Source organism: Phyllostomus discolor, chromosome 2 (assembly GCF_004126475.2).
Source record: "Phyllostomus discolor isolate MPI-MPIP mPhyDis1 chromosome 2, mPhyDis1.pri.v3, whole genome shotgun sequence".
NCBI lineage: Eukaryota > Metazoa > Chordata > Mammalia > Chiroptera > Phyllostomidae > Phyllostomus > Phyllostomus discolor.
This window is the reverse complement of record NC_040904.2, coordinates 127,112,182-127,138,454: the sequence shown is the minus strand read 5'-3', so window position 1 is coordinate 127,138,454 and position 26,273 is coordinate 127,112,182. Positions and strand designations below refer to the sequence as shown.

At 42.5% G+C, this 26,273-nt stretch overlaps 1 protein-coding gene across 1 annotated transcript; it reads right to left on the bottom strand.

The window, feature by feature from the left end:
• Positions 1-10,856: 10,856 nt before the first annotated feature.
• On the bottom strand, positions 10,857-21,572 carry KCNA1 (potassium voltage-gated channel subfamily A member 1). Its single transcript, XM_028532176.2, has 2 exons — positions 20,064-21,572; positions 10,857-19,691 (listed from the first exon to the last, which is right to left on the bottom strand). Exon 2 carries the CDS (start codon positions 19,210-19,212, stop codon positions 17,725-17,727), a length of 1,488 nt encoding a protein of 495 aa, XP_028387977.1. The 5' UTR covers positions 19,213-19,691; positions 20,064-21,572; the 3' UTR covers positions 10,857-17,724.
• Between the last annotated feature and the right edge of the window lie 4,701 nt (positions 21,573-26,273).

The window sequence follows — 26,273 nt, the reverse complement described above, 5'->3', positions numbered from 1 at the left end:
AGCTCTTCTGTCACCCCACTTTATGCCCTTGAGCAACTGGACATTTTCCATTGCTCTGCCCTGCCTCCTCAGAAGAATCAAGTTCATGATGCATTAACATAATGATAAAGGACTGGATTTGCAAACTCGTAACTGCCAAACTCTTTGAGTGCCACAGCACAAAGATCACAGGGACCTGGCAAAGTGGCTGTTATGATTCAAAGATGAAATCATGAAAGAAATAGATGACTTGAAAGGTTCAGCTCAACTCTTGAGATTCTGTGATTCCATGACATGGATCCAAGGCATTATTAGTATCAGATCTGGTTACGATCAGCTTACAGGCAAGATCCAAATAACGATTTGGGCTTCTCTCTATATAAAGATCTCTGGGCAGCCATGGCATTGAAGACTTGTGTCTTAATAGTTCACACACACACACACACCACCTACTACATGCAAAGCCAGCTATGAAAGCTACTGGGCACACCAAGTAGCAACACAGTAAATAGTTGCTGAGTCCAGGATTTTGCCTCTGAGGGGAAAAAAAAACCCCCAAATATAACAAAATCCACCTTTCTGACAGAGCCAGCTACTCTGTGATGCCAGTTCTGAGATAAGAAGACTCTCACAGAAATATTGCCTGAAATGCTACTAAGAAGCACCATTTCATGGTAACTAAAATTATTCCAAGTCTTGGACATTGTCTAGACTTTTTTTTATCTATCACAGCTCTGGACTGGAGCTGAAACTCACCAAACTGCCTTGGTCAGTGGACCTTCATATCTCATGCAACTGCAACACAATTTCCCAAGAAAATGTAACCGAATTCTACCTGATCCAAACCTAGATCCTCTATAATCTTCAGGATCTCACTTGTTTAGAGTCCTTTCGATTCTGTGACCCCTCAAAGAAGGAATCCATTTGAGGACTTGCTTAGTTTTCTAGAATAATCAGATGACAGCTATGATGTTTCTAAGGGTAACAGAAAAAAAAAATTCCTGTTCCAAATTAGGTTTTCCCAGCAGGAACAGTCTCATCTGAAATAAGGTCATACGTAGTTGTTTGTTTGTTTGTGTGTTTGTTTTCAAAGTGGCTAGAAAATTTTAATTATAAGTAAGTAAGAAAGCAAGTGGACACATTACACAAGGACAACATTCCCAGGAGTAGGAAAGTGTAACCTCTGATGTGCTAAACTTCTCCATCTTCCCTCTCCTTTTGTTCAGAGACCTGCAGGCTTCAGGTAATAGCCTGGACCCAGTGAGGCTGGCTACTCTAGCTACCACTGGGTCTTTGATACCTCTGAAACTGGCTTGCCTTAAATATGGCTCATCTAAGTTTATTCCTTCAATGGTCAGCTTATAAACTGCAGGCATCCATGGGTTTATATCACTTACTTCCTAAGCCAAAAGAAGCTGGCGTTTTATTCTAAACTTCAAGTATTAAAATGCTAAGGTTTAAGATTAAAAATATAAAATCTAGCTTTCCAACACAAGTATGATTCAATACTAGAGAATGACAGAAGTTTGGGGAATCATATTTTTTCTCAAATCTACTTTGGGCCAAATATGTTTCTAGTGCAACAAGCTGGACGTTTTGGCAAATGCAAATTTTGTGTTAGCAGGTTAGAGAGAGAGAGTGATAGGAATTACCATTAATCACATAACCTAGAGGTGTTTTCAGATCCAAGCACAAAGGTGTCCAAACAATTAGTTCCCCTGAGATCTGTTTTCAGATGGAAAATCTAAGTAATCCTGTCATTTCTGGACCAAATGCCAAGCTGACTCTCTTAATGAGAATGCCAGGTGTACGAACTCCACTCCATGCTGACTAGTTCTAAATTGGCCACAAACCATTTATGGCCATGGTGATAGTGCCACAGGGACTGAGAGTTTGCTTTTAAAAGCCCCCTTCCCACCACCTCCCTTCCAGGCACTTCTTTATCATTCATATGACACATTAAGAGGAAATGCTAATGGTACACAGATGCATTAAGTCACACAGTGGTTTGGTGCATTGCACTGGGTCCTCAAAGCATTACACCACAAAGGTGTCCAGACAAAGCAAAGGCAGGCCATGTCAATACCATCTGAAGCTGTGCTCTGAGCAACATTGCAAAGGAACGCAGTTACCCAGCCTGAGCCATTAGGCAGCATTAGCCAGCATCACCAGCACTCCTGATTAATAATTGAACTCAATCCATACAGGAGAGCTCAGGCTAGTCTGGAAGAAGTCTCCTAGTGTGCATTAGAAAGGAACATCTCTAGGGGCCTCAGAGCACTTTGTCCATTTAACAAGTCAATCCATAAACTACAGTCAGCTCTTGATTATTAGAAGAAGATAAGCCCACTTTTGAATGTTCCTCTGCTTTCCTGTTCAGCTTGGTGCCTCCTTCTGGCTACAGACAAGGTTATTATTCCCTCCATAGTGTTGGGTTCTCTGATCCATCACTCAGACCCCCTCACAACTGTAAAACTCATCCCCCCAGCTGCTGAAAGTTGCCCCAGCCCTCAGGACTTTCTGGAAATTGCCTATGATAAAAAGGGGACCCAGCCAAGGTCATGTTCCTTCCCCTGGCAGCCTCATCTAAAGACAGGTCAACAAAAAAATCTAAAAGCCTGGTCCCCATACCCCAACCCAGGACAACTCTGAAGGATCATCCTGCCTTCAGAGTTCCCTGCAGGAATGGTTTGGCTTCTGTTGTGATATGTTGCAACCCAACTTCTCTCTCTGTTTATTCCTACTTTCTCTTTACCCCTAAGGTGTAACACCAAGGGCATACCCTAACAGTCTTCCTGCATCTCATCTTCATCTCTGAGGTTTCCCAGGGGACTCAATCTGGAACTGGAAAGAAGTATCTCTAGCTTACCTGCCACCTCAAGAGGCTGTTATAAGGGTCAAATAAGATAGTATATTGGAAGTCCCTTATAAATTGTAAAGCATAAAAAGGGAACACTTATTACATCCCTCCTTTACCTAAGACAACATTGAATTATGTAGTATTTATTCTACAGGGAGCAAACAAAAGTATGCCTTCCAGGGTCTGAAAATTTAGAGTTTAAATAAAGCTAGAGGATCCAAGCTTGCTGAGGTATAAATTTAAACACTACTGGAATTGTATACCTTTAGTATATCACTTAATATCACTTAAATTTTCATTCATTTATGACAAGTCTTTCATTCACTCAAATTTGCGGAGCATTGCTGGGCTTTGCAGTGTGTGCATGCACACATGCAAGCAAAACACCCTTCTTCAAAGAGTATTGAAATAGTTTAACATTTGGGAGTCAGCCAAATACCGTTGCTGAGACAGATGTTCTTGTTATCATCTACATTTACAAACCAGCACACAAAGTCTTGGAGTAGTAGAGAGACACAATTGGCTGACAAACTCAAATTCTGCAAATCCAAGGTGATAACCTAAACCTCTCAGCCTATTGTTCCACTTAGGAATGTCACTTCCTTGGCAAACCATACAACAGAAAATGTACACTTTTTTAACTTAAAAAAAAAGTTCCTCTGTTTTCCTGTTCAGCTTGGTGCCTCCCTCTGGCTATTAACAAGGTCCTAAAATATTAACAAGGTAGAAGGAAATGGCCGAGGCAGGAAGAGACCAGTTTTCAGCGATGGCCGCATCCCTAGCCTATCAGGGATCCCCAAACTTTGTCTATCCCAGGCCACAATCAGTCACTGTGTGCCTAAGCTGTATGAGCAGCAATGGACTGCTAACCCAGGCAGGAGAGAATCAGAGCCCCAAAGAGAATACCCTGAGCCTCTACTTATGCTGTTTGTTTTTTTCCCTTTTCATCTGAATTGCAGTTTCTTTAACTCCAAAATGGAAACTTTTATCATGATGTCATTATGATTTTTTCTTAATTAAAAGAGAGTGGTTGCAAATCTTTAGTATCAATTAAAAGTGCTCCTTCATTTGGGCTAATGCATACCTGCCCTATAGCACAGGTGATCCTACAGGTTTATGGACAGGTAGATGGGTGGAGGTCAGAGTGTATGAGGACAGGTAGATGAGTAGGCATTTTTGTGCATGTGCATTTTATGTGTATGTGTGTGTGCACATACAAGCTCGGGCTGGGGGTGGGGACAGAGATATTAGGACCAAAAATAAGTGATGTATAGGCACTTAATAGTATAAGCAAGGGATAAAATATGCCTGGCATATAATTTCCCATTCTAGAGACCTCTTCACCAGCACTTACTTTTATAGAGTTCTATTTCTCCATCTTCAAGTTAAGTGCTGGGTCCCCTTGCCCACTTTTACTCTTGAAAGGTACAACACTGAAGTAAGTGCCAGTAAAATAAGCTTTAAGACTCTTGAGAAATAATAGGATATATACACCTACAAGTTTAAAAAGGTGGTACTCTAATAAATCAAACTCCAGATGGTTGAAGATTATGAACAACAATTTTCCAGCAAAATTAACTGACATCATCTGACCTCTGCAGTAAGAAGGTTAAAAATGCACTAATTCAGTCTCAAGCAGAATGGCTAAAGAAATGTATTTTTTGGCAATGTTCGAGCTTCAGGCCTTGGGAAGGCACTCAGTTATCAATGAAATATTTTAATTAAAATTGCAAGCCCTGTCAAAGAAAACCACAATAAGATCTCCTCCCCCCCCCCAAAGTAAGGAACACCAAGAATAATAGTTTCAACTTCCAGCCAAGATGGAGGCTTGGGTAGATACACTTTGTGTTCTTGCACAACCCAAAAAAGGATAACAACAAATTTAAAAACAAAAAATAACCAGAACTGCCAGAAAGTTGAACTGTATGGAAGTCCAACAACCAAGGAGTTAAAGAAGAAACATTCATTCAGACCAACAGGAGGGGCAGAGACAGTCAGCCAGGGAAGAGAGGACTCACAGCGAGGCAGTGGCTGGTGGACTGGAACTGGCAAGGCAGCAGCTAGAGGACCAGCAGTCCCACATTTGTGTGCAGATAACCAGGAAGAACAACTAGGGAGTGAGACATATCTCGCAACCCAGGGTTCCAGCGTGGGGAAATGAAGCCTCAAATTCTCTGGCAATAAAAACCTGTGGAGGATGCAGCAGTGGGAGAAACTCCTAGTTTCACAGGAGAGTTTGTTGGAGAGACCCTCAGGGTCCTAAAACATACACAAACCCACCCACCCTGGAATCAGTACCAGAAAGGCCCAATTTTGTGTGTGTGTGTGGGTAGCAGGGGAAGTGACTGAAAGCCAGCTGAGAGCCAAGCAGGTGGCATTGTTCCCTGTCTGACCCCTCCCCCATATACTGCACCATAACACAGCATCATGGATTGCCTCACCCTGGCTAATACCTAAAGTTCTGCTTCTTACAAATAACAGCTGTGCTGAGACAAAAAATAAAATGGTTCTAATGAAGAAACAGATCAAAGCTCCAAAAATGAAACTAAGTAATGAAGAGATAGCCAACCTATCAGATGCAGAGTTCAAAACACTGGTAGTCAGGATGCTCATAGAAATGATTGAGTATGGTCACAAAATGGAGGAAAAAGTGAAGGCTATGAAAAGTGAAATAAAGTAAAATGTACAGGGAATCAACAGTGATGGGAAGGAAACCAGGAGTCAAAGCAACAATTTGGAGCAGAAGGAAAAAACAAACATTCAACTGAAACAGAATGAAGAAACAAGAATTCAAAAAAATGAGGAGAGGCTTAGGAACCTCTGGGACAACTTCAAACATTCCAACATCTGAATCTTAAGGGTGCCAGAAGGAGAAGAGGAAGACCAAGAAATTGAAAAATTATTTGAAAAATAATGAAAAAGAACTTCCCCAATCTGGCAAAGGAAATAGACTTCCGGGAAGTCCAGGAAGCTCAGAGAGTCCCAAAGAAGTTGGACCCAAGGAGGAACATACCAAGGCACATCATAATTACATTACCCAAGATGAAAGATAAGGAGAGAATCTTAGAAGCAGCAAGAGAAGCAGTTACCTACAAAGGAGGTCCCATAAGACTGTCAGCTGATTTCTCAAAAGAGACCTTGAAGGCAAGAAGGAGTTGGAAAGAAGTATTCCAAGTCATGAAAGCCAAGGACCTACATCCAAGATGACTCTATCCAGCAAAGCTTTCATTTAGAATGGAAGGGCAGATAAAGTGTTTCTCAGATAAAGTCAAGTTAAAGGAGTTCATCATCACCAAGCTCTTATTATATGAAATGTTAAAGGAATTTATCTATGAAAAAGAAGATAAAAAAATGTGAACAGTAAAATGACAGCAAACTCACAGTTATTAACAACCACACCTAAAACAAAACAAACTAAGCAAACAACTAGAACAGGAACAGAGTCACAGAAATGGAGATCACATGGAGGGTTATCAATGGGGAGGGGAATGGAGAGGGGACAGGGGAGAATGGGGGAAAGGGTACATGGAATAAGAAGCATAAATGGTAGGTAGGAAATAGACAGGGGGAGGTTAAGAATAGTATGGGAAATGGAGAAGCCAAAGAACTTGTACGTATGACCCATGGACATAAACTAAGCAGGGGGAATGTGGGTAGGAGGGAATAAAGGAGAGTGGGAAAGTGACAACTATAATAGCATAATCAATAAAATGTATTTTTAAAAAAAGAATAACAGTTTTTGCTGAGAATCTCAACTACTACGTTTACTGAATTAGGGAATTCAACCCAGTACAATGAGGGTTAAATGTCAGTCCAACAAGGGAAGTTGGGAATTGCTGTAACAGGCTGAGACATTCAGATTATTCATTCACAAAGCAAATGTATAATTCATGTGAATGGTGAAAATTACACTTAATATAAAATCATCAGGTACAAGGGAAATACATTTAAATGAAACATGGCTATCCTCATTACCTGTACAAGACTTTGTCTTTTAAAAGTCATCTTTAATCATTTTCCCTTCAGGTCACTATGTTGGTTTGGGACCTGTAGAAATGTAGTTCTTTAGTTTTGAACACTAGAATTTTAAGGCTTCCCAAAATCAGACCATAAAGTTATTGAATGAATTCCTCTTCCTCTGTAAGACCCTGCCTATAAGACCTATGAAAACAAAGAATCTATATTACCAGACACCAGCAAATTTCCTGGATAATCTAGAGCCCAGTCCAATAACCATTCCCATTACAATTTGGCTGACCACTGAGCACAGTGAATTGACTTAGAAGACAGTGTATATGGCTTCTTAAAAATAGCATAATAGTCCATTACTTAATATTAATTTGCATTAAGTCAATGAGCTGTTGTTTTAGTCATCATAATAACCATCGGTATTAATGAGAGACTTAAAACTTATTAATTATTGCTCTAATTGCACAACAAGCAAGAGTCTCAAATCTCCCCAATGTCAGCCTGCTTGTTAATCATCCATCTTAAAGCTAGACTTGAAATTGTCCTGGCCAAACTTTCCATCTTCAGGCAGGTAAAACATTATCAAACTCTTGCAAATTATAATTAAAGTTAAGCATTTGACTTTTTCATGCTAAAAAAACTTTTTTTTCCCCAACCAATGGTGTCACTGTCTTGCAACACTACTCTAATGTACCACTTGGAATTCCTGCAGTGTGAATTGTTGTGTTAGAAAGTTCAATTATTTTGTGAATTACCAACATTGTGACTAAATGGTGTTTAGAGTACTCATCTTTATCCATTATGGATAATCATTATTCTCTAAATACCAACAGATATGATCTTCATCCTCTGGAAACTTAAAAGAAAGCCATCCCATCTTAACTAGAAATGTCCTTTACATATTGATGGAGAAAGTCAGTAAGAAAATTTAGGGGGTTTTGTCTACTATATATAATCCTTAATGTGTTTCCTTTGATACTTCAGTTCCCCATTGTTTACAGTTTAGGAATACTGATATCCATTCATTATTTTTTTAATTATTGACAATATTCTAGATTTTATTTTACATGTCAATATTTCTGTCCATACAATTTTTTTCACCTAAAATTCCTATAAAGATTGCATTCCTATTTCTGCAGTACACCTCACCAATGCCGTGCTCTGCATAAAAGTCCTCTATTTCTCACAAATTATTCCACCCCATATATGTCTTCTCTTTTCTTTTTTTTCCCTCTCTCTTTTTATTTTTCTTTCAAGTACAATTATCTCCTCTTAATAAAAGTGTTACAAACTAAAAAAGGCAAGAATAAGCCAATGTCTTGTAATCTTTCAAAAATTTAGCTGGGCATCTCTTCTTTTAGGACTGACACATACACAACTTTTTCTAAGAGTAAAAAACAGTTTGCTTGTTAATGAAGAGGGAACATTTGAGAGGATGAATCTTGGTCTCAGAGAGGTTCTCTTAGAAATTCACTTAAAACAAAATTACTCCCTTTCTGAAACACTGAGATAATGATAGTGTATGAAATGCAAAGAATCACTGTAGAAATAATTAAAGTATCTTGGATTTCCAAATACTTTTAACTCAATATATTGAGAAATAGTATTTTTGATAACAGTTGCATTTGGCCCTGGGCTCAAAATATAATTATCCTGAATTTAAGCTTCTACTCATTGATCACCCTCTGATTTCAATTCTGAAAAAGTAAATTTCAAATGAATCAGTTCCTCTGGAAACATTCCTAAAATGCATTTAATGCTTAGCATCTGAAACAACATCGAAAATATTATCTATTATAGCTAACATGACATACCACATAAAATCCATCCTCAAAAATCATTAGTAGGTTTGAGAATTCAATCTAGCCCATAAATATTATTCTCTAGAAAAATGTTTTGTGAATCAAAGATTCTAACAGATACTCAACTCCTTACTTACAGTTAAATACCTTAAGAAAGCATATAAAAAATCTTACTGCTATTTAAATCATGGCTACTTTATCCAGTCAGTTTTAAGAAAGAAGACCTGAATCACTATAGGGGTATGACAACATAAATTTTTATAAGCATCTTTGTAGCATGTGCTAGTCAAAAAAAAAAAGACTATTGACTCATGTTTGCTTGTGAGGGTTATTTTATTTTTAGCAAAGAAAGTTAAGAATAGGTTTTTATATTTACATATGTCTCTCAGAGAAGCATATGAGAAAACTTTGCAAACAACATCTTGTTTTATTTCTTAATATTTACAGGTGGAAAGAAAAAATCAAATCACACAATGTTGTGCACATGGAAAAAATGAGGCAATCAGAAGTGATGTAAATTATTAAAGATACCTCTGGTTCCTCAGCATACTGCAAGGCAGAGTTTACCCTTGACATTCGGGGTCTGGAGATGTGAAATAGTAGTATATCTCAGGGTAAGGAAGAAACAAACTAGAAATAGCGGCTCTGCATTCTGTGAGGCAGCTGAATACCTGGAATTAGATGCAGGATGTACTGAAGATTCCTGATGAAGACATCTCTGCCCAAGTCTTCAAGTTTTGCCATCATACAGCTAATCTTTGAGTTAAACATCTGATCTTCCTAGAGTCTTCTGTTTTAAAAATAACTTTTTAGTTTTTGAGTTACACTTAACATACAATATTATGTTAGTTTCTGGCATATGTACAGTGAAATATGACTCAGCCATAAAAAAAGAATGGATCTTACCAACTGCAACAACAAGAATGGACCTAGAAGGTACTGTGCTTAGTGAAGTAAGTCTCAGGTATAGAAAGGTAAATGCTGTGTGATTTCACTTATGTGTGGAATCTAAAAAACAAAACAAATGAACAAACAAAACAGAAACAGACTCATAGATCCAGAGAACATTTTGATGGTTGCCAGGTAGGAGGGAAGTTGGGGGTGGGGAGTGGGTGAAAAAGGGGAAGGGATTAAGAAGTACAAATTGGTAGTTACAGAAGAGTCACAGAAATAGAAATATACTACTGCATAGTAGTCAATAACATTGTAATAACTACATATGATCCAGGGCCAGGTGGGTGCTGAATTTATAGGAGTGATCACTTCATAAGTTATATGTCTAACCACTACACTCTACACCTGGAGTCTTCTTTTAAAGTGTAGCTCCTCCTCTGAAGAGGAGTTATCCAGAGGCCTCCTTCCCCTGCTCCCCCCTTCTTCATTATACTTAATAGCATATCTATTAATATCTCATATTTATAGAACACATTAGAATTTCCCAAACATGTTAGTGCTATTCAAACATTTTGCTTGTTAACGAAGAGGGAATTATATTATTTCATTTAATTCACAAGACCCTATGTGGTATTATATTTCCATTTTAGAAATGAGTGATTTGAAGGCTCAAAGAGCCTTTGCCCCTACACAAAACCACTAATCTCTCTTTAACAAGTGACATTACATGTTCCAGTATTCCATCAATTCAATAAACACTCAGAGTTCCTACCATAAAATCATCAATAAGCCTAGGCCTGCTCCCTCCACCCAGTGACCTTGGTTAGGTCCCTTGGACTATGAAACAAGGGCAGCAATATCAGCACTACCTAATTTGCAAAGTAGAATGAAGCAATATAATTAATGTGGAAGTGATCTGAAAACTGCAAATAGAGCTATACATACTGGAGGTGTTGCTATTAGCAGCTCAGTGGGAATGAGTGTCAGATTGCCTTTAACTTGATAAAAACCAAGGGCTGCTGAAGCTTCTGAATAGGAGTGCTATTCCTTAACAGCAAGGGAGGGAGCAGCAAGAGCAAACTTCTTTCCTTGGCAGATTAAGTCAGAGGAGCTCCAAAACATATTCCCACAAAGCCTAAGATAAAGGCAGGGCTGAGCAAAAGCACTGTGGGATAAAAAATATAGTTAAAAGCAGACCTAAAGGTTGTAGCCAGATTTCAGGTCTGCAGGAAACTGCCAAATTTAATGGGTTTAGAATTCAAACTTATTATCATACCATGAAACAAAGGGGGACAAACATTAAAATCACTGTAGTTAATAATTCTAAGATGCCTGTTGTTGTTTTTTTCACATCCCCAAAACTGGGATGAATCAATGCAATACTTGGTCATAGCTATCAATATTCTCTTTTTCATATAAGTATGTCAATCAAATGTGCATCTTAAAATTGACAGTATATTAGATTAAATTAGTTAAATAGGATATTTTCAATTACTTGCATTTAAGCTGGTTTGAAGGGCTGCTTTCCAGTCCTGCAGCACGACCATGCTGTCCTAGGTGTGCAATAGGACTTGTAAAGGGGCACACTTTGCCTAGCCTGAGGGTTAGCCTTCCCTTCACACACAAGCCTGGTAGAGGGCTTTGACAGGACTACACTGACTGCAGGATGCAGCAGCCAACATTCCCTACCCAATGGCAAAGTGATTGGGATCAGATCACATCAGCTCTCTGTTCTTGACTCCTCTGGTTGGCTTCCCTTAAAAGTGACTTGACTTCTTTTTGAAGCTCTGTAAATAATAAAGTTCTCAGTTACAGCCCTATCCTTGTAGCTACCTGAATCTGTCTGCTTCTGCTTCAGCAAAACCGTTCCAAGGCTGTGCTTTGAGAAAACACTTGTAGGTTTTCAGGGTTGTGAATGTCCTGGCTCATTTGCCCACTGTCATTGATGTGGCTCTAGCTCTCTCTTACCCTAGACTGTCAGAACTCAGCCTGGCCCATTTTCTGACCACGACAGAAAATTCATGGGCAGCCTGCCCAGCCTCATGGCTTACTTTCAGTAGTGATTTCTATAGCAAAAGCAAGATTCATCTTCAAATCTTACAACATGAACCCAACACAATGCAACACAATTCTATGAGGACACACCAGCCCAGCCACCCAAAGCACTTGGCATATAACAAAAACCTGTCATAAAGCATGTAACCTTGTTTGCTCTGACATAAAAGAGCTTGTATAAAATATGATATTCACAAGGAAGAAAAGAGAACTTCTAAATCTTAGCTGGAATCAAAAGGATATACATCAAGTCATTAAAAAGAAGAAGAAAGACATGTTAATCACACATAGAACTATGCTGGAAAAAATCAATGTAAAGATCAGCTAGAAATCACTTTGTTTTTCCACATCAAAATCACTTCTAACACCCTATTGTAACCAACAAGGTATTTGATGCCAGACTATGGTGCTGTCTCACATGCCACACGCACACACACACACACACACACACACACACAGAGTTATCCTTCCTGAAAAGCTAAACTATGAATGAAAATTACAGTTTCAAATCAACAACAATTTAAATGAATATAATAAATTACTTCATTCCCTTGAGTCTCATTTCTTTTTCCCCTTTCGAAATTCAATCCAAAGCTCTCATAGGCCAAATTCCAAAGGCCTCTCCTTGGGATCCTACCTGAGCCCAAACTGTCAACCCCAGTGTATTTCCTTGTGCAGAAGAAATTGAAGTTCAGGAGTTTTAAAGAAAACAAGGCCCATCTCCATTGTGTTATCTAAAGAAACCCCACACAAAAGGGTTCCCAAAAGGCCAGTTAAACAAGAGACAAAAAAAAAACCAGTCAAGATATGCCTTGATAAGATCCTTAAAAATTATCTTTAATTAATGCCAAATATGAACAGATCATAAAGTGACAGAAGCAAGTAAAATTGCATAGATGAAAACTATGCGCTTTAGTTAGGTTTTCAATTCATAACATTCAACGTCCTCTACCTGACATAGTAGACAGTGAGGGCAGGGAGTGCACAGTGGGTGAAAGAATGTGAGACACATCCTCAACTCAAGGGGTAAGCAACTGCAAACTCAGGAAATACAGGAGTGCCTTTCAGGCTTCAATGGTTTGTTGTCCTGATGGTGCACTTGAAATTAATACTACTCAATTGTTATGTTTAACCTTGGTAAGACTTCACCTTTACTGTTAGAGGCATGGCATACAGAGCCCATGCTGACTACTTGGCACTGTGGCATCACACAGTGCACTGAAGAGGAGAGGTGTTTCTGCAAGTTTGGAGGAGAGACAACTTTTGACCTGGAATATTTTGCAAGGGATTTTGTGGTTTGTTTTGTTTTCTTTCCCGATACCATTTCTTCTTTTTCTCTGATAAGGTACAAAGGTTTTCTCTACTCTTTGAAGTCTTGTATCATAAACTCCTAGTTATCTCCTAAATGAAAATCATGGTGACCAGGGTTAATCTCTTTAAAGCTAATAGTCCTGAGGTCAGCAGGGCTTCACCCCTTACACACACATGAGGCTTCCCAGGAAAGCCCATGATCATTTTGCCTGAGCTCAGAGACTGGCATTTGACCCCAAGACCTCTAAACCTCACACCTATACCCTGCATGAGTTTGCGCAGTGACCCAAGGTAACGGAACAGTTTTGTTGAACTCAGCTCCTGTTCACCTCTTTACGGAAATGATAGGTAATGTACATTCTTCTAAGGTTTACCTGAGTCATGCTGGACATGTTCGCATATACCCTGAAATTCCATAATATAAATACGAGTACTGATACACCACGTGGTGGGTGTGAACCACCTCCTGAGATAGCGAGTCAACTTGGGTTGTGTCTGGTTTAAAAACTAGTTTGTTTGTTGTCTTGAAATAAACATAAGCATCAAAAGACTTCATCCTTTTTTGAAAAAGTGGAAAGATAAAATGGCTGTTTGGCAGTTTATATTCTTTCTAACAATTTTATACTACGGATGGTTACCACCCACCAATTCTCACCACTCCCAGGAATACATCATTCCTGGAAGAAAATGGGGAACTGCTTTCTGCTGATGTTCTCTCTTTCCTGTTCAATCTAACCTACCAAACAAGGAAAATTCTATTGTAAATTGTTAAAAAGTATGTGTCTGGAGGTCTTTTATACTAAATGGGAGGGTTGGAAATCTGTTTTTACTGACTCATCAGATGTCAAGTAATTTGAAAAATTTGTAATTATACACAATATGAACAAGATCCTTTATGGACTAAACCAAATTTCTACTTAAAGGAATCTATTCCTCACCATTTACATGTATTTTAAAAAAAAACTCTCAATTGAGTCAAGATTGTGATGTCACTGGTGCTTTGGTTCTGCCACAGTAGAATCTAAACCTACTGCACAGTTTTATTTTAGAGAAATGACTGTCCATTGGCCACACTCCAGAAGAAGTATTTGCTATTGGTTCATTTGATTTGGCTAGGCTAACTCACTAATACACTCCTAGTGAACTGTTTTAACTGATAATTGGAACTCAACTCTCAAGGGGGAGGGAGGGAGGGCTGTGCACAGATGGGAAAGAGGAGATGCAAAAACAAAAACCTTTCCTGGTGACAATCTGTCTTCTGTAAATCTGAGGACAGAGAAAATAGATATCTTTGGTGTCTCTAATTCAGATCCCTTGAGGTGAGTTCACCACTCAGAGATTCTGGGATAGCTAACAGCACTGGTGTGACCCAGCTCTTCCACTGCCACCCTATTGAACTAGGGCCCTCACATGCTGGAAGAGCTGAGCTATGGCTATCAGCATATCAGAAGTCTTCTCCATTTGGAGAAAACAAGTGTTCAGGACATAAGCCATTAAAACTCAAGACCTAGGAACAGGATGAAAAGTTAAAAAGCCTGATAAAATAAATATAAGTCAGTAAACCAAAAGACAGTCATTCCTTAATAGGCAGTTTTGTTAAGTGCACCTTCAGGTCTACAAAAACATTTCAGCACATTACAGTGCAAGGGGTAAGAGCTTTGTGGAACTTCGCATGCCTATGCTACACAGAGAGTCTCCATACTCCATTCTTACTGACTTGGTTGCAGTGAGCTACAGATGGATAAGCAGCATTCATTTTCCCCATAGCACCCAAATTCATAAGAACTCATCCCTACTCCTGGGCTGACTGCATGCATCACTTTTTCCTGTAACACATGCAGGATAATTGCCAGTCCAGCATCTAACTAGGAGAGGTATACCAAGTGGCCAAAGTCCGTCTCATAAGTCTTGGTCCCATTTTCTGGTTCTCTGACCCATCCATCCCACAGTACTGAGTGGATTATTGCTGTTGACAGAATCCAGAGTTTTGAGCTCTGTGTGTCCTGACCTCAGAGTCTAAATAAAAGATCAAGATATCCTGGAAATTTAGGAGAGGCTGGCATTTTTTTCCCAACTGGGGACTTTTAAGCATGTAGGAAAGGAATAGCCAAGATGAGTCAAGGTTCAAAAGAGAAGGAAACATCACAGGGGAGGGTTTATGCCCTGTGGTCAGCTGTATGCAGTCCTTGGCTCCTTGTTTTCCATGATGTTACATTCATCTTATGGATTTACAGAAGCAGCACAGGAAAATAAAATATCCATGTTCTTTCTTTCAACTGAGTCAGCCAGCCTGGGTGTTCGTTACTTTAGTTTTTGTTTATTGCCTCACTGTTAGCTCTAGGACAGAGTGGGGGAAAGGATGGGAGTAATGGGGAAGATTTCCAGAAGCAGGGCAGGAATGTAAGGTAATTAGCAACAGGCAGCCACATCCTAATGCAGAATGAAGATCCCCACTCAGTGTCCTTAAAAAGGCAGTGAGTGCCTCTCCATTGGTGGACAGATGCTAGGCCCCAGCAGCCTATGTTATGTGGCTTTCTCTCAGCTAGGCAAGCACAGGGTCCCAGCTGTTCTCTGGGCTGGGTGCCGGGAGCAGTAGAAGTGAGATGCTCAGCCTGTGAAGTGACTGCCAGGTGGGAAGATCAGAGGAGCATCATAGGAAATATCTGAAGGGAGTGGACGAGGAGGGAGGGCCTAGGAAAGGTTAATATGAACCGAGTGTTCCCGTAGTCACAATGATGCCTAGAAAGATCAGACCATCAGAGGTCTTCAAAGTGCTGTTGCTAACAGAGGAGACATATGAAAATGTGCAAGAGACACTACACTGGACCCGAGGAAGCCCTGAATGTCCAGAGTGGCCCTCGATAGGAAACAAATTCCCAAAAACTTTATCTTGGCTTCTGGTAGAGAAGAGGAAAAAATCAAGTTCATGTCCAGTTCAAAGCTGGGTCTCAGGTCCCAGTTTATATCCCATATCAGGCTGCCAAAAGGACTCAGTCCAGTGGATGGCCATAGAAGAAGTACACTCTTGGATCTCTCCTCTCCAAGGTTCAGGATGGTGTGGTCTTCTCACAGTGGTGAAGTGAGACAGTGAGGATGGAAAAGAAAAAGCAAAATATCTGTGCCCCAACCCTTCCTCCCTTTGTTACGTAACTTCTCAGCTGTGTTAATGGAGGCACTTTCTACAGTTCACTGTGGGTACAGGATAAAGGCACTAAGCAACTATTAAATCAATTGGTTAAGTTTCTTCAGGGTAACTCAGGGGAAGGACCAAAGTCTCTACAGACTTCAAATCATAACTGCAAAAAAGAAATCAGCTCTGCTTTGGATGCATACAATAGATAAACATTTTCATTTACATCTTAAGAATGCACCAAAAAACATGCAGTATTGCACCTTTTTTTGTTTGTTTGTTTTGCTTGTGTTTATCTTCAGCTAGAAATAATACTTGTTCTTAGGTGTTGCTATATATACCTTGATGATTTATTTAGTTTTCCATACAGCTTCCCTTTAAGGGATGGGCATATTGGTCCTCTCTCTGCCTACACCTGCACAGAAACCCAACATTTCCCTGAGCAAAGGCAGGAAAATTGACTGTGTGCCCCCCCCCCCGCCCCCGCCCCCACCCCCATTGTTTCTTTGGGCCCGTCATCCCACAAACTTGTAGTTTTTATTATTTTTAAGTGTTTTTTACTGAAATCATGCATTAATTAATTCAAGGTACACCTTAATCAAATAGGCCATAATGCTGAATAAGAGAACATGCTTTGAGCTCCAGAAAGTTATTATTCCCATCTGAATAATATATGCACTTAAATACAGTACTTTATTTACTAATAAAATAGTTAATAAATAAAAGAGTGCACTTTTGGTGAATGCAAATGAAAAAGGATCTATTTTTTAGAAGAGTCGATTCAAACATAAGCTTATCCCCTATTGTCTGAGTTAATGTTCTCAGCATGCGTTTATAAAATAAATTATTATCAGAATCAAACATGCTTACATTTAACTCCATTTGTGCTCTCTTGCAATAAGGAGGCTAAGGTTTTACATCCAGTTCTGGAGGCCAGGGGTCAGGGTACAGGGCCCGTGAGAAAAGACCTGTGTTGGGCTCGCCTGCAGTTGAGAAACTTAGCAGCACTGCAGATGAATCCATTAATTTAATTCAGTATCTTTTTCTTAGAGAATAGTTTGAATAGAAGGAGAATGGGACTGAGGGAGAATCCCTAAAGACCAGGACCGGCATCAGATTGATAAGGTGCTTTGTGAGCCAGTCTCAAGTAATGTTGTTTGCCCTTTTTTTTTTTTTCACCTTATAATATGCAGTTCAGTTGATCAACGTGGAAAACATTTGTTCGCTGCCCATTTTGTCTGGCATATCATGTTGCATATCATCAGATGCACTGTCTTAAATGTGCTGTGCAGTTTGCAAAGATTTTATTTTGGAGTCCCATGCAACTTTTAATTTTATATTTCTAAGTGATCATCTGGTTTTTAGTTAAAAGAAAAAAGTTAAAGAGGTCCAAGGATTACAAATGTTTCAGAAGGGGAAACCATATGAATCTTAGTTTACCTCGACTAGCTCATGGACTGCATTTTTTAAACCAATTTTATAAAATACACTTTCTTCATCCATTTTTAACAAAATGAAAATAGATTCTTTTTATTTTCATGGATCTTGAAAGCTTCTGGTTGGCCACCCCCCAAATCCACAATGCAACAATGCATTGACAGTTAAATAGAGCACTCGAAGACTAGTGAAGCATCAACAAAGAGTGACATGGGTCACTAGGGTTTTTGTTTTGTTTTTAAGTCTTTCAAGCTGCTAAGTGGGGCTTTTTTGTTTGCTTGGCTTTTTTAAACATCGGTCAGTAGTTTGCTCTTATTAACGCAGTTTTGATTAGCTGTGGTGCAATTGCCAGTTCTGATATTGGCCTGTCTATAATGGGCTATGCTATTATTCATATCCTCTTCGATCTCCATGTACTCAGATTTGCTGAGAGTAGAAGAACTGCGCCGACTGAGGTCACTGTCAGAGGCTAAATTAGGGGTGCTAACGTGGAGCAACTGAGCCTGCTCTTCCCCCTCAGTTTCTCGGTGGTAGAAATAGTTGAAATTGGACACAATGACAGGTACGGGCAGGGCAATTGTCAGCACACCAGCGATGGCACACAAGGAGCCCACGATCTTGCCTCCAATTGTCACAGGGTACATGTCACCATATCCTACAGTGGTCATGGACACCACCGCCCACCAGAAAGCATCAGGGATACTGGAGAAGTGCGACTCAGCTTCTTCTGCCTCGGCAAAGTAAACTGCACTAGAAAACAGTATGACCCCAATAAAGAGGAAAAAGATGAGCAGTCCTAGCTCTCTCATACTAGCTTTGAGGGTCTGGCCCAAGATCTGGAGGCCCTTAGAGTGGCGGGAGAGTTTGAAGATTCTAAAAACCCTTACCAACCGGATGACCCTGAGGATGGCCAGCGAAGTGGCCTGCTCACCCTTCTGATTCCCCTCCTGCTCAGCTATCTCAGTGCCTAGGGTGATGAAATAGGGGATGATGGCCACGATGTCGATGAAGTTCATGATGTTTTTGAAGAAGTCCGTCTTGCTGGGGCAGGCAAAGAAGCGCACCACCAGCTCGAAGGAGAACCAGATGATGCACAGGGTCTCCACAATGAAGAAGGGGTCCGTGAAGATGTTGGAGCTGTAGATAACCGTGGTGTTGTCAATGCGGTGAAGGGTGCCTGTGAAGTCCTTGTCATCCTTCAGCTCCGGTAGCGTCTCCAGGCAAAAGATGACGATGGAGATGAGGATGACCATGACTGAAACAATGGCGATGACCCTGGCGGGCCCGGAGCTCTCAGGGTACTCGAAGAGCAACCACACCTGCCGCTGGTATTCCTTCTCGGGCAGGGGGCGCTCCTCCTCCTTGATGAAGCCCTCGTCCTCCCTGAACTTCTCCATGGCCTCCTCGCCCAGCTCGTAAAATTTGATCTCCTCGGAGAACATGTCCAGGGGCACGTTGACCGGCCTCCGAAGCCGGCCCCCTGACTGGTAGTAGTAGAGGATGGCGTCGAAGCTGGGCCGGTTGCGATCGAAGAAGTACTCGTTCCTCAGGGGGTCGAAGTAGCGCATGCGTTTCTTAGGGTTGCCCAGCAGCGTGTTGGGGAACTGTGCCAGGGTCTTGAGCTGCGTCTCGAAGCGCAGCCCGGAGATGTTGATCACCACGCGTTCGCAGCACTCGTGGTCGTCGTGGTCGGCCGGCCGGGGGTAGCTGCCATCCTGGGGGTGGCCAGGGGCTGCCGACGCCTCGTCCACGTTCTCCCCAGACATCACGGTCATGATGGAAGCCGGGTGTAAGGGTGGGAGACTGGGAGAGGGCCCGCGGTGGGAAGGACGAAGAGAGGAGAGGTGGGGGGGACTCGAGCTCCACCCCCCACCTGAGTGCGAGTCTCCCCCACGCTCAGGGAGGGAGGGGCTTCAAAGCTAAGAGGTCAGGAGATCTACGACTTCCCTTCTGGTTCTCTTCCCTTCCACCCTGCCTTTTGCTGAGTTTGGAATACCCCTTGCCTGCAGCCCGGGGTGCAGCTTTTTTTGCCGAAGGTTGGGAGCGGGGCGGGTTGGTGTTTCATCCGGCCGCGGGGTGCCTTAACGCAGTGCTGTTCTAGAGGGCCGGGCCATCCTTTCGGGGATCACCCTGGCCTCCCCTCCCCTCCGAGAGCCCCCTCGCCTAACACCCCCTCTGCTGCTCTTAGGCTCTCCCCCTCCTACCCCTCTTCGCCTGCCGCCTTCTAAGCTCCCACCAGGGCGATCGATGGACGCTGCAGAGAAATAGAAAGTGATACGGGAGTAGAAAATCAGAAGCGTTCAGATGGGACGTACCTACAGACACCGAAGAGCACAGACTTCTAGCTTTGTTAGAAAGCACTGGACTTTTTGCTGGACATATACACAACAGACACACGCAGACACCCAGAAATCCAACTTTGGGGCTCTCCCATCCCACTTTTCCCAATGCCCAACAGCCGATCTGTTTACAACTTCGTTAAAACTAGAGATCGGAAAAGCGCCGAGAGACCCTGGGGGAGCTCCAGGTCCCAGGCAGCAACCCACACCCACAGCACCCCCCACTCATTGCTCCACCCCCACCCCCCACCCCCGCTTCTGCAGCCGAGAACTGGGGAGCCCCTTACCTGACCGTCCGGCTTGGTGCAGGGGCGGTGCTGAGTCGGCAGAGAGCAGGAGGAGAATGCGGCAGGTCGCTTTTGCAGTGGACCCGGGCGAGAGCCACGGCAGCTGCCGCAGCAGCATCCGAGAGGTGCCGGGGCAAATGCGCCGCCCTCGCTCCCTCGTCCTACGCCCCTTCAATTGGATGATCGCTTTTCTAAGCAACTACGAGGGAAATGTCCATTCCCTATCCCCATTCTCACCGTGGCCAGCAATCTGGAGATGCCGTCCTCTCTGGTGCAGGGAGTTCCGGAGGATGCGGGGCGAAAAAGCAAAATGCCACCCTCTCTCGAAGCTCTGAAGCAAATGACGATAAACAGCACTCTCGCCCCCTCCGAACGCTGTGGGAGCCCTTGATTCGATCCCGAAGGAGGCGGGCGAGCAAACGCGTGGGTCTACATGGCTCTCGGGTGTCCTCCGCTACTCGCAACCCCGTGTGGACCTCGCGTAGGCTGCGCGGCGCGCGGGGAGCTGTTAGGAGCGCCGAGTGGGGCAGGGTGCGTGCGGTGGCCCGTCTGCCCGGTACATTTCTGGGCGCTGCAAGATCAGCAGAAACCTGAGAAAGCGCCTGGAATGCGGAGCTGCGATTGGCCCACCCGGGCGTGGGTTGGGGAGGGCGGGGGAGGGCAGGAACGAGGAGGTAGAGGGAAAATATGAGGGGGTGGTTCCACAGAGGGGGGTTGGTATTTGATTCCCACCCTTGCCAGCACAGTTTTTTCCTTCTACCAGAAAAGCCGACCACCAATTCTACTTCCCTATGGTCCACAGCCCTGCACACGCACGGTCCCTGGCCGCGACCTTCCCCGGGAATTTCCGATTTCCAATGGTCAAGTCCGACGCAATGCAGGCGGGTGGTGTTCCTGGCAAAACTCCTCCGATGGGGTTGCGTTTTTTTGCAGTCCCACAATAATCCGCTTCAGTCGCCACGTTCGGCGGGCCATCTGGCCCCTCCCGCAGGGAACTCCTTGTAGAGCCTACCCAGCTTCTCCCCCCACCCCCCCGACTTGGAGAGATAGAGAGATACGGACTTTGGGTAGAGCTCTGCAGCTGAGAATCGCCTGGGTTTGTTTTACGTAGTGTTACTGCGAGGCGGTGGTGCTAAGAGTCTGTCTCCCTTTGACCTACGAGGGGAGTTGGAGTTTTCTTAGGATCAGACTATTTTGAAATATGGGCAACAACCAAAGTCTTCGTGGGTTTGTGATGTTGTCTGCCAACTTGGTGCTAATTGGGATTAATCTAAGAAGCAAGCCTTCTGCCCACCTCCCATCTCTGTTCCTCCTCCCGCAGCTCCTTTTCCCTGCCTAGTGCCTCCACAGGCCACTTGCGAGGCTTGCAACTTCTTCGGGAAAGGTCTGCACAGATGCGCTGGGCAGCACGAGCTAGAGCGTGCGTGCTGCACCGAGTGCGGCTCTAGCGGTGCCCCCAGGGGCTCTGCGCCTCAGCTGCCACTGCGCGGGAGCCTGCAACTGGCAGCCCCGGTACTTAACTGCCTTGGAGTCCCGGAGGAGGCTGCAGGAGTCTGGAGTCGCTGCTGATTGGTTCCGCCCGCTGCGTTGGACCACCCCTTCGCACCACCGCGAATCTCGTCGCCTGCTGCCTACAACACCCACCTCTTTGATCAAAGCCAATGACTTCACGCTCCCCACTCTTTTGTGGCTAGTAGAAAGCAGGGGCCTCGGCGGGGCTGCCGAGGCAGTGCAGTAATTCTGGGTTCGGAAATAGTTAAGTCCCTCCCCCAGATTCAGGCTCCAAGATCCCTTTCAGAAAAATAGAAGTATTTGTTCCCTCCGTTCCTCCGGATCACATAACCCAGCTTTCCTTTTAGAAACAATGAGTTCTCGAAACTCTTCTTTTCTATATAAAGCTCTGCCCTTTCCCCACCTTCCACACTCATCTTCTATCCCACTAATTCTACTTTCTGTACGACTGCTTTATTGACAAACAAACAAACACAAAGATCTGCGCTGAATTAGTCAAATGCCTTGTTTTGCTGCTGCTGCGATGGCAGCTGCGGTTGTTACAGCCCTATCAAAAATACCTCTACTAGACCTGACAAACGTTTTCTGACCATGCCCTAGCAACCCTGGACTTCCCCGCCCTGCTCCTGTGCCTCCTGCTCCCTTCCTTTAAACATCTCTGTGACCTATGACCATCATCTCCCTAGCCTCACATGGAGGCACTTGCCCTGATTCAGCATTTGGCTATTGCCTTTCCAGAAGGGAGCCGATTCCCTGACTGGGTGGGATCCCAGGTTCCTAAATTCCTGGCTTTATTAGGGGGCATAATAAGATCAGGAGGTTTTCAACATCCCTAACAGATGTGTTTAGACAGGACTGGACCTCTAAGGAACTGGAAGAAAGTTGATCTGGGAACTCCTCATTTTTAATGCAAGCTCACCATTGGTAAGGGTCTGAAGACATTTATTCATTCAACAAATATTTGCTCAGTGCCAGCTGTGTGTCAGACATAGAGTAGCACAGGAGACACAGTAATAATTAAGTAATAACTAAGGCACAGGAGGCCTCATACCTCACATACCTTATATTCTGGTGGGAGAAACAGACAATGAACAAATAAGTCACATATGATAATGTTAGGTAAAGAAAATTCAGAAAAAAGGATAGAGGCTGACAAATACAGATTTGCATGGCTAGGAAGGGCTTCTCTGTAGAGGTAACATTTCAACAAAGAACTTCAAGAAGAGAGAGAGCAATGAATAGGGAGCTCCAAATGATACATGTAAGAGCAGTGCAAAGGCCCAAAGGCAAGGACAAGCTTAACATGTCTGGGAAGCAAAAGAGGACCAGTGTAGCTAGAGAGGACTGATCAGAGCAGAATGTTGTAGAAGGCAGGTCAAAAAAGTAGGCAGGAGCCAGATCATGCAGAACCTCTTAGGCTGCTATAAGAATATTTTATTTTATTCTGAATGCAATGAAAGATATTGGAGGACTTGGATCCATGAAGTAATATAATATGATTTGCTATTTTTAAAGATTACTCTGGATACTGAAAACAAGGCACGATGTTGGAGGTTGTTAAGTAGTGCAGGCAATGATGGCTTAAACAAGGAAGATAGTGGCAGGCTTATGAGAAGGGATTGGCATAGATTACATATTAAAAATAGAAATGGCAGGACTTGGGATATAGGGGAAAGAAATGTTTCAAGAATGTCTCCTAGGTTTGTAGCCTTAGTAACTAGGTAAATGGTGATATCATTTATTGGAGGAGTGGATTGGACAGCAGGAACATGAGTTATCCAAAGTCTGGTATCTTGAGTGTCTTGGTTATTACTATATTAGGCAGTTGGGCCCCTCTCTCAGATTCTCTCTGTCTCTCCATTTTTCTTGCCTGTGGCTGCTTGAACTGCCTCAGCTGCTGCTGAAACAGCCAGCTCTGTGCAGGCAGCAGAGTTCTGCTTCTGAAGTTGACCACACTGCAATGAGTGGAATCTGGATTCCTCAGGGTCACAGAAAAGTCCAGGTGAACAACGCAGCCACATGGAGGCATTTACCCAATGGACCAGTGGGAGTCTGTCCAGTAGGAGATATGAGATAGGTTTAAGCCTATAGATAAATTCCCCCTCCCTTTATTCTTTTCAGGGACGAGCAACCACAGGGCCTAGTGACAGGGCTACATCTCTTTGTGGCTCATGAAGCAGTGGCAAGATTGGTAACTCACCACCTTCTATTTGCATACTATTCTTCTTTACCCCATTTTTCTTTTCCCTTACTATCAGTTCCCCTAGAATCACACCTGGTATTAAAGCATAAGTCCTGTCTCAGGTTCTGTTTTCTAGGGAAACAGCTGAGGCAGAGGGAATCCAAACTGTAGTTTGATACATATTAAGTCTGAGCTATCTATTAAAAATCCTAATGATGATGTTAATTGGAAGCTGGGCATATGAGCCCGAGTTCAGAGGAGTGGGTGGGTCAGGGTTTGGCAGCCTTGATGCTGTTGACACTTGGGCTGGATGCATTTTGGTTGTAGAGAACATTTTTGTCTTGTCCTGTGCATTTCAGGATGTTCAACAGCATGGCTTCTACCCTAGCTGACAGCAGCACCTGCTCCCAGTTGTGACAACAAAACATGTCTTCAGACATTGCTAAATGTCTCTGAGAGGGGGCACAAAATCACCCCCATTGGGAACCACTGGGGTAGATGGTAGTTAAGCTAAAGTATTGAACTATAGCTCTTGGCATGAAGGTAGGAAGAGAAGGGGGAATGTTCGGACATTGCACCTCAGGATGTCCTGATTTTTAGAGGCCAATAAAATAAGGAAGAGTCAGCAAAGGAGACCAAGAAAGAGTGACTGGGAAGGTGAGCAATTCAGAGAGTGGGGATCTGTGAAAGAAAATTAGTACAGTGTCTTAAGGAGAGAGAGATCGATCAATTTTGTTGAATAATGCTAATAGGATGAGTAGAATGAGGAACTTAGAACTGGCTATTGAATTTAGAAAAAATAAGTTGAAAAGAGATGGAGAGAAAAGACTGATGATAGTGAGTAAAATCAACTCTTGAAGTTTCAAGGTCGATAGAAAAAGGAAAAATGGAGGAATAGCTGAAGGAAGATGAAGGGAGACAAGACTTTTTTTTAAAGAAGAGAGCTATTACAATATGTTTTATAGTGTGCTGATGAGAATGATTCAGTAGAAAAGAAAAATTGTTGATGCAGTAGAAAAATGGAAACAATGTTCTTGCGAAGGCAAAAGGAAAATGGAATCTAAGGTCCAAAAGAAAGGATTGGCCTTGGAAAACACAGAAAATCTACAGAAATAGGGAAAGAGAGAGCAGGGTTCAGACACCAAGCGTTTAGTAGGTATGTTTGTGGGAGTTTGTAGACGTTCACTTATGCAGTCAGAAGCAATTTTGTCAGTAAAAAATGAAGCAAAGTCACCAGCTGAAATTAAATGAGAAGGAGGTCTTAGAAGTTGGAGGGGAGAAAATGTGAAATAACCCAGGAGAATAAGAAAGTGAAAGGATTATGTAATATAGCAGGATTGCCTGGCAATACCATGCACTCACTTGTGGTGATGGACCATGCATTTCTGTGACCAGGCCCTGAGTGTTTGAGATAAACTTAGAAATGAGCCATGATAGAATGAGTTCTGATGATCTTTTATGGTAAAATGTGAAACTACTTATAAAAATAGCCTCCTTTTAGCATCTATTTCTTAAGGGTCATGTAGTGATAAGGCAAGACATGGCATGAGAAAAAAAGTGGTCTTACCAGGCAAGAATATGTCCATATGGACTCACCTCAGATCCTGCTGAGAGCGGGATCACGGACAGAGGAACAGTGGTCTTACAAGCTATGAAGTATAGTTGTAAAAGGTCATATAGAACCACAGGAGGCAGGAAGAAAAGTTCAGAAGTTCATCAAGGGTTTAAGATGACAGTGAGTAGTATGGATGACTACTTTAGCCATGGCTGGCATTTATGATTGGGCTGATTTAGGGATGGGCTCCAGGTATCTGTGAACTCTCTGAAATTATACACACATTTTTTAGTACATGCCAATGATCTTATTTCTGAAGACCACGTTCATAAGTGAGTTATATCAAAATCTCAAAGAAAGGCTACAACGGAATAGTTACAAAGCCTAGGATTTGAAATCAGAGAGAATGAGTCTAACTCAATCTCTCTGACCTTGGACAAGTCACTTCATTTTATATGTTCATCTTCTTATTTGTAAAATGTAATATCTATATCATAGGCTTCTATGAGGGTAAAATACAAATCAAGTACTGATCAGTGGGAGGCATAGTGTTAAATCTCAATGAAATGCCAGCTTCAAGAAAAAAGTGACCAAAAAGGTCAGGAACCATTTTGGTTAGACAGACCTTTAAAAAGATTCACCAAGGACAAAGCAGGTCCTACATACTAGAATCAGCAAAAAGAATGAATGTAATGTCTACAATCAAGAATTCTTACAGCCAACTTCAGTGTTCAATCATAGCAAAACTGGTACTGGACTTTTCCTCCCACCAAAAAACAAGTGGGAAACTGGATAAAACATATAAAGCAACATATGGTAATAAACAAGGAAGAAATTATATCTCTCATAAAAGGGGAGCAAATGAAGTAAGTTCTATGATTGCCCTGGCCTTTTGCCTAAAGGTAGTTTCCAGAAGCTCTAAAGGGAGAGGGAACTCAAGCAGAGCCCGATGTTCTTACTG